Source organism: Nerophis ophidion, linkage group LG23, assembly GCF_033978795.1.
Source record: "Nerophis ophidion isolate RoL-2023_Sa linkage group LG23, RoL_Noph_v1.0, whole genome shotgun sequence".
Taxonomy (NCBI): Eukaryota; Metazoa; Chordata; class Actinopteri; order Syngnathiformes; family Syngnathidae; genus Nerophis; species Nerophis ophidion.
Window position 1 is genome coordinate 4,066,609 of NC_084633.1, and position 12,298 is coordinate 4,078,906.

Genomic DNA, 12,298 nt, shown 5'->3' on the forward strand with positions numbered 1-12,298 from the left:
TAAACTGGTATGCTGCATAATGACTTCCTGCCATTACATTATTGTCATGTAAATATTGCTCAAGTATCAGTAGATTAAATACTTCATATGCATCTATTAAGATACTCTTACATCATTACTTTCAGAATGTAATCTGGAAGTAGGTGCAGGTTATTTGTTATATTTGTCAAGTGCATATATCTAGATAGACAAGAAACCAGGGTTTTTCTACTAGATAATGTTGGGGGCACATTTCTAGAAAGCTAAGGACCTGTGGACCAGATTTCTTGCTTCAGGGGTCTTATTTTATATATTCCTTAGAACTTGTGATGTGCTATACCACTGATTTTCTTTCCGATCCATCCATCCATCCATCCATCCATCCATCCGTCCATTTACTACCGCTTGTCCCTGTCAGGGTCGCTGGAGCCTCTTTCCGATCCAATACCCAGTAAAATTAGGACTAGTATGCAATCTGATACTTTGTGCAAATATACCTAATGAGTCTGCTAAAATTGTAAAAGTTGTATGTGTGCAAATCATTAATTAAACGACAACAGTAACAATAATAAGAAAAAAGTTAGGAAAAAAATTGGAATGTAAGGAGAAAAAACTCAAAATTTTCTAGACAAATAATTATTGATAATATACTTAGTCGCCTTTAACACAAAGTTGTGTCTTTAAATATATATATATATATATATATATAAATATATATATATATATATATATACACATATACATATATATATATATATATAAATATATATATATATAACATCTGTTTATAGCATATTTTATTGAAAAAATATATATAAAAATTTCCCCCATTCTTGACTTTTAAGTTTTGACACCCCTGATCTCAATTATTATACGCTTTCAAGATAACAATAAAATATGCTTATTATGTAAACAATGTTTAATTAGTTAGTCAATTAAAAAATTCAATAATATTAACGTATTAATTAATGAATTTAAATAATTACAACAACAATAGTAAACACCTAAATGTGTGACTGAACATTAATATTTTTGTACAGGCAGATTTTTTTGACACTAGGTTATGCAGTTACACAATCATATTTTTTTTATTCTTATTATTCTAATCTTACATGGGTAAAAAAGGAAAGGGAAAATGTAGGACAAAAGAGCAAAAAAATCATAATTTAATGAGAAAGAGCTGTAATGTTCTAACAAATGTTTAATAATAATTAACTTAGTTACCTATAATACAAAGCTGACACTAAGATCTGTCTTTACTATTTTTTTAAAGTAAAAAAATATCAATATGGCGCTTGCATACTTTCACTTTTTAGTATGCGTCCCTTGATTGGATAAAGTTTGGACACCCCTGAATTAAAGTATCGATATTTTGATTTGAGAATCAATATTTGAGCATAGCGATCTGGTATCGCTATTTCACTATCTATTGGCACATCAGTACTGAGAACCAGCGTCCTATACAGTAGACATAGGATTTTGGTCTGTTTATTTTCTCCGTTTTATAAGAGCGCACTGCTGTTTTTAAAGACGCTCTGCAAAAAAAAAATACCTAACGATCATCTCTATTACAGCATTTTCATGTTTTTAAAAATCTGATGTAAAAGTTTTTTGCAACTGAACTCAAGGGCCACCAGTTGAATAGATCAAATGATGAAAAAGAGAGGACCTAAACTGGAACCTTGAGGAACACCACTAGTATAACTAAAGAAATTACCACTGACTGCATCTGGAGTAAACAAGCTACAGCGTTGTACAAATCACATTCTAAAAAATATTGTAAATACCAAAAAGGAATGAACTCAAACTACTAATTTACATACCTTGAGGAACGCCTCAGTTGTAAAACACAATTTTGGACCCCAGTGTTTGACGTTTTCTAGCAAGGTTAAAATGTCAATGCAAGGATTTATCAATGTGTTAACAGTGGTCCAAGTTTCTCTATACAACAGAGATCATTTGCTTCAAAAATATTTTCCTCACAAGTTTTCAACTGTTAAGTACAAAGTACAAAGAAGAATTATGAGAAATACTTTATTAAAAATAACATATTCTTCATCTCGGTATGTTAATAATAACTGACTTAATTATATATCACAAAACTGTTGTAATACTCATTCACGGATGTCATTTTACTATAAAAAAGTCAGTAAATGAATGTATATAATTGTAAACGCTCTGAAGTGGGAAAGGGGTAGGATTAAATAAGTTTTGCTTCTTCCTACTCCTTTTCGAACATGATGTAAAGTGAAATGATATGAATTTGTGTGATGTATTATGCTGTAAGTGTGTTCATGTTCGAAATAAACTAAAGAAAGAAAAGAAAGAAAGAACTGAACTCGGAGGGTGGAATGATGTCATTACCAGTCCGGATTTGGCCCCCTGAGCCGCCAGTTGAATAGCCCTGGTGTAAACCTTATCTTCTTTCTGACCCTATGAGTGTGTGTCACCTTGTCTCGTAGTTCCTCTGCTTGTCTGACTTCCTCGTGGAGGTTGTAGAGGCGGTTGACCAGGTCTTGTCTATCCTCGATCGCTTCCTGTCTGTCGTGTTCTAAAATGTCGAGGATGTCTTTGTCCGATGCAGACACAGGTCCGGGCTAAGCGTTCAGAGGGCACGGGGGAAAAAGTACCGTTTCGTAAACTGTTTTTTAAAACTGAAATCAGACATTAGGCCAAATGTTAAATTTTTATGACAACGCCCGATTCTAATTCTTCATCTTCCCTTGAAGGAGAAGATGGGTTTCAGTATATACTTTAACACAATCCAAGCATCGAGTGCAATTTACATAATTTTTTGTCCACACCTGGATGATGGATTGGAGCTCTTGTATCTTGATCTTGAGGGTCTCATTCTCCCGCTCGAGCTCAAAGATCTGCTCCCTCTTGGGCCGATTCTCGATGTCGTTCTTTAGTTTGAGACTTTGCTTCCGCTCCATCTTGCACTCTTCATCCATCTTGTTTAGCCGATGCTTTAGCTGGTCAATCTGCGCAACAAACAGAGAGGACACAAAATGAACAGATTGACCAGGGGTGTTCGAAGAAAGAATATTTAAGAGTGCAGAGGGGCCACCTTGATACATTTTGTACAATAAAGATGCTATAACCAAACCAGTGTAGGTTAATTCATGCTAAACCAGACCTGGGCAAATTAGGGACCGAGGCGGCCCTTTTCAATCAGGACATTCCCAAATAATTTTTTTAGATCTTTAAGATCGAATCTCTAGCTGCCATTACGAAGTCCAGAGATGTTGAAAGGCTTAAATGAGATACTGTAGAAGTCCAACCTCCAAAGTAAATGCTGTACATTATTAATACATTACTTCAAACAACTACTGTAGTTGTTAGCGGTAAATTATGTTGTATTGGTTTTATAAAATATGTTTTTATATAAATGTTTCTTTTTGTTTTTAAAAGGTATGTTACATGTTAAAAATGTGCTGTGCTTTTTGGGGAGAGGAGGCACAAGAACCAATGAAATTGATTTTAATAAATGTTGACGGGAGATGTTGATTTGAAAGTGTTTTGAGTTGAAAGCTCCGTCACAGAACCAATTAAGCTCCTAAATTGAGGTAATACTGTACAATCTTGACAGCTTCATAGCATCATCATCTTTGTTGTACATTTTTGGTTGAATCTCAATCTAGTTAAGAGTCAACCAGCTGTTAACATAAAATCTCTGTGGCTATATTTTATGCATTTGCTAGATCTGTGGTACTCAAAATGTTTTCACTAGGTACCACCTCAGAAAAAAACTTGGCTCTCCATGTACCACCATAATAACCAATATTAAAATACAGTAACTTAACAGGCCCAAGTATTTGTTAAACACAAAACAGAGTTCCCAGTTTTCCGGGCCATTTTTCCTATTGAAAATGAATGGGCCAATTTCCACATTCCTTAACTGACTTGAACCGTTCCACTTTTAACCCCTTCCACTCACCTTTCAATCAATCAATCAATCAATGTTTACTTATATAGCCCTAAATCACTAGTGTCTCAAAGGGCTGCACAAACCACAACACAAACCACTACCACATCCTCGGTGGGCCCACATAAGGGCAAGGAAAACTCACACCCAGTGGGACGTCGGTGACAATGATGACTATGAGAACCTTGAAGAGGACGAAAGCAATGGATGTCGAGCGGGTCTAACATGATAGTGTGAAAGTTCAATCCATATTGGATCCAACACAGTCGCGAGAGTCCAGTCCAAAGCGGATCCAACACAGCAGCGAGAGTCCCGCTCACAGCGGAGCCAGCAGGAAACCATCCTAAGCGGAGGCGGATCAGCACCTTAGACAATCAAACTACTGCTTTACTAGTTCAAAAACATTTCCAGGAATTCCCAGAATGGCAGTTTTTCCACCTCTTGTCTTAAAGTTTTCACAGTCCATATTTTTCAGCCAATTCCAACCATTCCACCTTCGAATCATTTTTTTCCCTACAAATTCCCCGTTTTCTTAAAATTTCAGGAATTCCGAAATACCAAGTCTCAATTCAAACATATTTCAACTGATTCGAAAAATTACAACAGCAACCCTTTGATATAATCTAGGACAATTGTGCTGGTATCAATATATTAAAAAATTCACAGTTTTTCTGAAATTCCCAAATTTCCAAGAAATTCTCATTCGTATAAAGTACATCCAATATTTTGGACACTGTAACGTTGCACACAGTTTGAACAGTAAGACTGTGTTTGAATAAAGGCAAATAAAACCCTGTATGTTACTAGATGGAGCAGTGGTACACGTACCACAGTTGCTACGCTTAAAAACTCACTCCTTTGAGTCTAGTTACTCAAATTAGTCATTTTCGGTCTAGAAACCATGTACAAATATGAAATAAAGTTGCCTGAGATGGGCCAATACACATTTGGAGTAGTTCAATATGCGTATTATCATATTTAGAGCTGAATAAAGATATTTTCAGAGTGTTACAACATGCACCCTTTTGTATTGGATGTAGTTTGATTTTTTCTAATGTTGAAACTGCTAAATATTACAGGATTTTTTCTTTTTTAAAGTTAAACGTCTGAAATGTATTTCCTGGTGCAATGGGCGTTGTTTTGTATACTGCCGTGCACAATAGTGTGACTTTTTTACTGGTACTACTACCTTGGCAACTGTAAATAAAAGCCTGTTTTCATCCGTACCTCCAGCTGCAGGTCTCTACTCCTCATCACCGCCATGTTCTTCTCCTCGCTCAGCGCGGCGTACCTCATGGCCAGTTTGTAGTTCTCATCTTTGACTCTATGCAGCTCATCGCTGTAGGAGTTTTTCTCCTCCTTCATCTTGTTGTGCCCTGGAGACCACACACATTGTCCAATAGTGAGCATTGGCACCAGTGTTACAGGCTAATATGCTTATAAATATGTCACAATTTCAAGAACTGTTATAAACACACACTTTTTGGGGGGCCTGTTGAATAGTCCAATTGGAAAAGCACTCAAAGATTACAGACCTTGGATAGCTCCTATGTCCCAATAGTGAAAAATACGCCAAAAAATCTTGAATCTAGTTGGTGAGCCGAATCACCCTCAACATCTAATAACTTGTTCCTTATAACTTTTCTGACATTTCCTGAAAGTTTTATCAAATCTCCCTATAACCGGGATGTCAAATTTATTTTAGATCAGGGGCCGCATGGAGGAAAATCTGTGCACACGTGGGCCGGACTATAAAAACATGGAATTAAAACTAAAAAAATAAAGACAGCTTTGGATTGTTTTCTTTGTCTTGCTTGGCTTAAAATAGAACAAACATATTCTGAAAATCTTTCACTAAAAATATAGAAAAAAGCGGTAAAGTTTACATCAATGAAGGAAAGAAGAAAGTGACTGAATGTTTATAACTGAATAAATGTATTTTCTTTTGTATAATTTTTTTTTAAATGAATTAAGTAGAGTTTATGACAACTTTTTTCCAAAACACAATATAGAGTGTTAGATATAACAGGATCATGCATACGTTTATCATTTGTGTTCAAAACGGTTACAAAAAAGTGGGACACCAAAAATTTACTGTGGGACCCCATTTTCATGACTTGATGGGGTCCCTGGGACCCCATTTAGAAAATTCCTAGCACCAACACTGATGGGAGTATTGGTGCGTGCAGAACCGCAGCAGGCGGTTGTAGCCTGCGGGCCAGTTCTAATAATAATCAAATATCAGCCGTGGGCCTTGACTTTGAAACATAGGAAGTAGGGTAATTAATGCTGTGATCATAGTATTGTGTATTTTGGGCTCATTGTTTGTTGAGGTGCAGTCAACAAGTTCACCGAGATAATTAACAGCCCTTTGTGACAAGCAACATAGTAGTTATTTTTGGCTCATTCATTTTTTTTGTCTCGTCATACTTTAACAGAAGAGACATCCTGGATGAAAACCAACGCTTCTCATCCAACCTGATAGAGTTTGAGTGGTGCAGCAAAGAGGAACTGCCCAAAGACAGTTGTGCAAAGCTCGTGGCATTGTGTTCAAAAAGACTTGAGGTTTTGTAATTATAAGTATTGAACAAAAGCTGTGAATACTTAAGTACATGTGATTTTTTTTTCTTATTTTATTTTACATAAACATGCAATAAAAACACCTTTTCACATTCCCATTATGAGGTATTGTCTTTAGAATTTTTGTGGACTAGATGAAATAAAGCCGTAACATAAGAAATGTGGGGAGAGTGAAGCGCTGTGAATACTTTCCGGATGAACTGTATATACAGTATATATAAGGACTGTCAAAAACAACGAGTCAAGGCATATGAATAATCACAAAATAATATTGTTTTAATCATGTATGGTTGCAGATTAATACAATGGTGTCGTTTTTAGGTTATCTAAAATTATGCAGGCAAGTAATTTACTGGGCAGCACGGGTTCATGCATGTGCCTCACAATACAAAGGTCCTGAGTAGTCCTGAGTTCAATCTTGGGCTCGGGATCTTTCTGTGTGGAGTTTGCATGTTCTCCCCGTGACTGCATGGGTTCCCTCCGGGTACTCCGGCTTCCTACCACCTCCAAAGACATGCACCTGGGGATAGGTTGATTGGCAACACTAAAGTGTCCCTAGTGTGTGAATGTGAGTGTGAATGTTGTCTGTCTATCTGTGTTGGCCCTGCAATAAGGCGGCGACTTGTCCAGGGTGTACACTGCCTTCCGCCCGAATGCAACTGAGATAGGCTCCAGCACGCCCCGCAACCCCAAAAGGAACAAGCAGTAGAAAATGGATGGCTGGAAGTAATTTACTGTGATTAACCACAATTAATCCATAGTCAAAAGGATAAATAAATGCTTTAAAAATATAAAGTACAGGCCACAAGTTTGACACACCTTGTGATTCAATGCGTTTTCTTTATTTTCATGACAGTGACATTTTAGATTGTCACTGAAGGCATCAAAACTATGAATGAACACATGTGGATTTATGTAATTTAACAAAAAAAGGTGAAATAACTGAAAACATGTTTTATACCGTATTTCCTTGAATTGCCGCAGGGCATATAGTATGCGCCTGCCTTGAATTACTGCTGGGTCAAACTCGCTTCCAAAATAATTAGCGCATGCTTAGAATCACCGCCTGGTCAAACTCGTGACGTCACTAGTGACGCTTCCCCTGTCATCATTTTCCAAATGGAGGAGGCTGATTTCAATACCGGTAATTTGAAATCGCATAAAGGGAAGAAGATTAAGATCAATTCGGTAGGATTTAAGGTCCAAACTTACATCACACTCAAATTTTTACTGCATACCTTTGGTAAGTGCCGGAGTGAGAAGAGGTTTTAAAATAATTAGCGCATGCTTACTTTTACCGCATGCCTTTGGTAAGTGCAGGAGTGAGAAGAGGTTTTAAATTAATTAGCGCCCCGGCGGCAATTCAAGGAAATACGGTATTCTACTTTCTCCAAAATAGCCACCCTTTGCTCTGACTACTGTTTTGCACAGTATTGGCGTTCTCTCGATGAGCTTCAAGAGGTAAATCATCTGTAAGAATTTTCACTTCACGGATGTCATAGTTTTGATGCCTTTAGTGACAATCTACAATGTAAAGAGTCATGAAAATAAAGAAAACGCATTGAATGAGAGGGTGTGTCCAAACTTTTGGCCTGTAGCGTACAGTATATATTTTGACAACCCTAAAACATATGTACAGTGTATAGTCAAGAGTGAAGGGTCAACTCGTGATTTGTCACAAACTATTATTGCATTATTCAAGTATTTATGCAAATTAATCACGCAATTAATTTTGACCGTAGATTACCTGAAAGGCGGCGCTGGTTTTTATACGGTCAGTGGTCTGTGAGGAGACTCTGACTGGTGTGCACACAGGATTTTAGATTAAACTGTTACCACTTTTTTAAGCAAATAATAATACTCTCATGTAAAACATTTAAAAAATATTATAATGAATACAAATTGTGTTTCCAAATTTATAGGTTATCTTAAATTATTTACACAGGTGTTTTACTGTGATTAATCCCGATTAAAGGACGTACCCTTCCTCAATTACATTTTTCAAAGCAAAAAATAAGAGCACCACCTACTGGCTTATGTTACCATTAGTGGTTTAGTAGAACACATTTGTTCGACAATTGTCTATATTTTTCACAATTACAAAGTTTATGTCGTAATAATTTACATTGATTGGTATTTAAGGCGGTCACTCACCCGGTCTCGTCGACCCGTGCGCGCGCGGGGGCGCATGCGCACATACAAAAGCCGTCCAATTGACGCAACAATTACTGTGATGTTGTTGTTATGATAGAATATACTTTCAATGACAGCTAACGCTATTTAGCCAAAGTACTAATATTAGCAAAGAACACCCAAAGCTAATGTGCGTGCACGTGTTACGTACGTTTGTAATTACGTCATTACGTACGAGGAGCCGTAAGAGGGCGGGATTGACTGAATGATTAATTAAAACTTTTATTAGTAGACTGTACAGTCCAGTACATATTCTGTACAATTGACCACTAAATGGTAACACGCGAATAAGTTTTTCAACTTGTTTAAGTCGGTGTCCACGTTAATCAATTATTATTATATATATATATATATATATATATATATATATATATATATATATATATATATATATATATATATATATTTATATATATATATATATATATATATACTATGCAAAATACATTGAAAAGTTGGTGCTATCTGGGCATCTGTGTAAATGTAGCAAAACAAACCTCTTATCCAAATTCAAAGGTGTTATTAATCTGATTTTAAAAATGAATAAATAGATGATGAATAATTATATACCCTAACCCTATACACACTGTATATATATACACACACACACATATATATACACACACAACTATATATATATATATATATATATATATATATATATATATATATATATATATATATACATATATATATATATGTATATATATATATATATATATATATATATATATATATATATATATATATATATTAGGGCTGCGAATCTTTTGGTGTCCCACGATTTGATTCAATATCGATCGTTGGGGTCGCGATTCAAATTTAAATCGATTTTTTTCGATTCAACGTGATTCTCGATTCAAAAACAAAATTTTTTCGATTTAAAACGATTCTATATTCATTCATACATAGGATTTCAGCAGGATCTACCCCAGTCTGCTGACAGGCTCACAGAGTAGTAGATTTTTTTTAAAAGCTTTTAAATTTGCAAAGGACAATGTTTTATCAACTGATTGCAATATGGTCAATTTGTTTTAACTATTAAACGAACCAAGAATATGACTTATTTTATTTTTATGAAAACATTGGACACTGTGTTGTCAAGCTTATGAGATGCGATGCAAGTGTAAGCCACTGTGACACTATTGTTTTTTTGTTTTTTTTATAAATGTCTAATGATAATGTCAATGAGTGATTTTTAATCACTGCTATGCTGAAATTATAACTAATATTGATACTGTTGTTGATCATATTCATTTTTGTTTCACTACTTTTGGTGTGTTTTGTGTCGTGTTTGTGTCTCCTCAATTGCTCTGTTTATTGCAGTTCTGAGTGTTGCTGGGTCAGGTTTGGTTTCGGAATTGGATTGCATTGTTATGGTTTTGCTGTGTATTGTTTTGTTGGATTGATAAAAAAAAAAATTATAATAAAATTTGATGAAAATTAAAAAATAATTTTTTTAAAAATGAGAATCGATTCTAAATCGCACAACATGAGAATCGCGATTCAAATTCGAATCGATTTTTTCCCACTCCCCTAATATATATATATATATATATATAATGCCACTAATTCCCACGATCTCGCCACTCGTTTGTCTGTTAGTCTGGGCTCTGACGTAGTTGCACATTCGTCATTTGCGTGTGTGTGTTTTATGGGCGTGCCAAGTCGACCAGGGGTGTGGCTACTGGGAAATGTTTGTGTAGAAAAAAACTAACTACTTACCGGTGCACTCGGGTTTTGCTTTATTGTTATGACAATAAAATTAAGTACAAATTATCAACCAAAGGTTGAACAACACACTCAAAAAACTGTAAACCGAAACTCACGAAACAGTCAAACCAACAGCAATACTTGCAGAACCTCCTGGTAAAGAGATTTTTTTTTTTTAAATAAATAGAGGAAGGAAGATTAGCGCCATACTGACAAAACAAAAATCCTTAAATGTAATAACATGAAAAATTTGGTAAAATAATAACGACACAAGATGATGAATGTTACTAGCATTCACACTAATGCTAAAAAAAATGTGGCCCACATCCTTCAAATTTGTATATGAGGTCCTCTACAGGAAAGGAGAAGTTTGAAAACACCTGCTTTAGACAACAATACAATGCATGCTCATTTCTTCTCCACACCAAATGGATATAATAAAAGCGTGATAAAGAAACAAGAGGCAAAGCAAGTAATTCAATTTCCTGACAAAAAAGGAAGTTGCACATTTTAAAAACGGACACCGACCGCAAATATTGCAAACCCAGCATATCTTCTGCTGAGTAACGCGAGGGACAAAAGGCCAGAATGACAACATTTCCTCGCTTCCAAATATCCTTCTGATGCTTTGATAGACACATGCAGGGACTTACAGAATAATACTCACCATTATTATCGGATTTACAGTACTTAAGCACTTACTAAATTGTAAATAGATTACTAAGCGACACCTACCATGACTTTCTATCTGAACATAAACTGTTCCATAAAGCACTATACTTTTCAATATACCATTTTCTAGTGGGGTCAATTTAGGTTACAAAGCATAATTTTCAGAAGTAATAACTAGGTACAGTATGTCCCAATACAAACGATATTGGAGCGTTCATTATTGGCCCATACCGAAATAAATCTGATACAATAACAGCACAAATCACAGTATATACTTTTATTGTTTTGTAGTGTGGACATTTTAGAAAAGTCTTGATCATGTGAAATTACTCAAACAGAGAACAATGTTTACTACTTTAAATGATAAATGATAAATGGGTTGTACTTGTATAGCGCTTTTCTACCTTCAAGGTACTCAAAGCGCTTTGACACTACTTCCACTTTTACCCATTCACACACACATTCACACACTGATGGAGGGAGCTGCCATGCAAGGCGCCAACCAGCACCCATCAGGAGCAAGGGTGAAGTGTCTTGCTCAGGACACAACGGACGTGACGAGGTTGGTACTAGGTGGGAATTGAACCAGGGACGCTCGGGTTGCGCACGGCCACTCTCCCTACTTTAGACTGCAATCTTGTTCAATGAAGGACTTGTACAAACCCTGTTTCCATATGAGTTGGGAAATTGTGTTAAATGTAAATATAAACGGAATACAATGATTTGCAAATCATTTTCAACCCATATTCAATTGAATGCACTACAAAGACAAGATATTTGATGTTCAAACTCATAAACTTTATTTTATTTTTTTTGCAAATAATAATTAACTTTGAATTTCATGGCTGCAACATGTGCCAAAGTAGTTGTGAAAGGGCATGTTCACCACTGTGTTTCATCACCTTTTCTTTTAACAACACTCAATAAACCTTTGGGAACTGAGGAGAGACATTTTTGAAGCTTTTCAGGTGGAATTATTTCCCATTTTTGTTTAATGTACAGCTTAAGTTGTTCAACAGTCCGGGATCTCTGTTGTGGTATTTTAGGTTTCATAATGCGCCACACATTTTCAATGGGAGACAGGTCTGGACTACAGGCAAGCCAGTCTAGTACCCGCATTCTTTTACTATGAAGCCACACTGTTGTAACAAGTGACTTGGCATTGTCTTGCTGAAATAAACAGGGGCGTCCATTATAACGTTGTAGCTCCAAAACCTGTATGAAACTTTCAGC

General features: G+C 35.7%; 1 protein-coding gene across 5 annotated transcripts in view; it reads right to left on the reverse strand.

The window, feature by feature from the left end:
- card11 (caspase recruitment domain family, member 11) overlaps nucleotides 1-12,298 on the reverse strand; it is an 83,507-nt gene that overhangs the window by 32,732 nt on the left and 38,477 nt on the right. For all 5 annotated transcript variants that reach the window (XM_061884989.1, XM_061884988.1, XM_061884987.1 and 2 more), the window contains exons 5-7: nucleotides 5,135-5,283; nucleotides 2,784-2,963; nucleotides 2,430-2,576 (exon numbers count right to left, since the gene is read on the reverse strand). In XM_061884989.1, coding sequence (XP_061740973.1) covers nucleotides 2,430-2,576; nucleotides 2,784-2,963; nucleotides 5,135-5,283 — 476 coding nt within the window. The remainder of the gene's footprint in view (nucleotides 1-2,429; nucleotides 2,577-2,783; nucleotides 2,964-5,134; nucleotides 5,284-12,298) is intronic.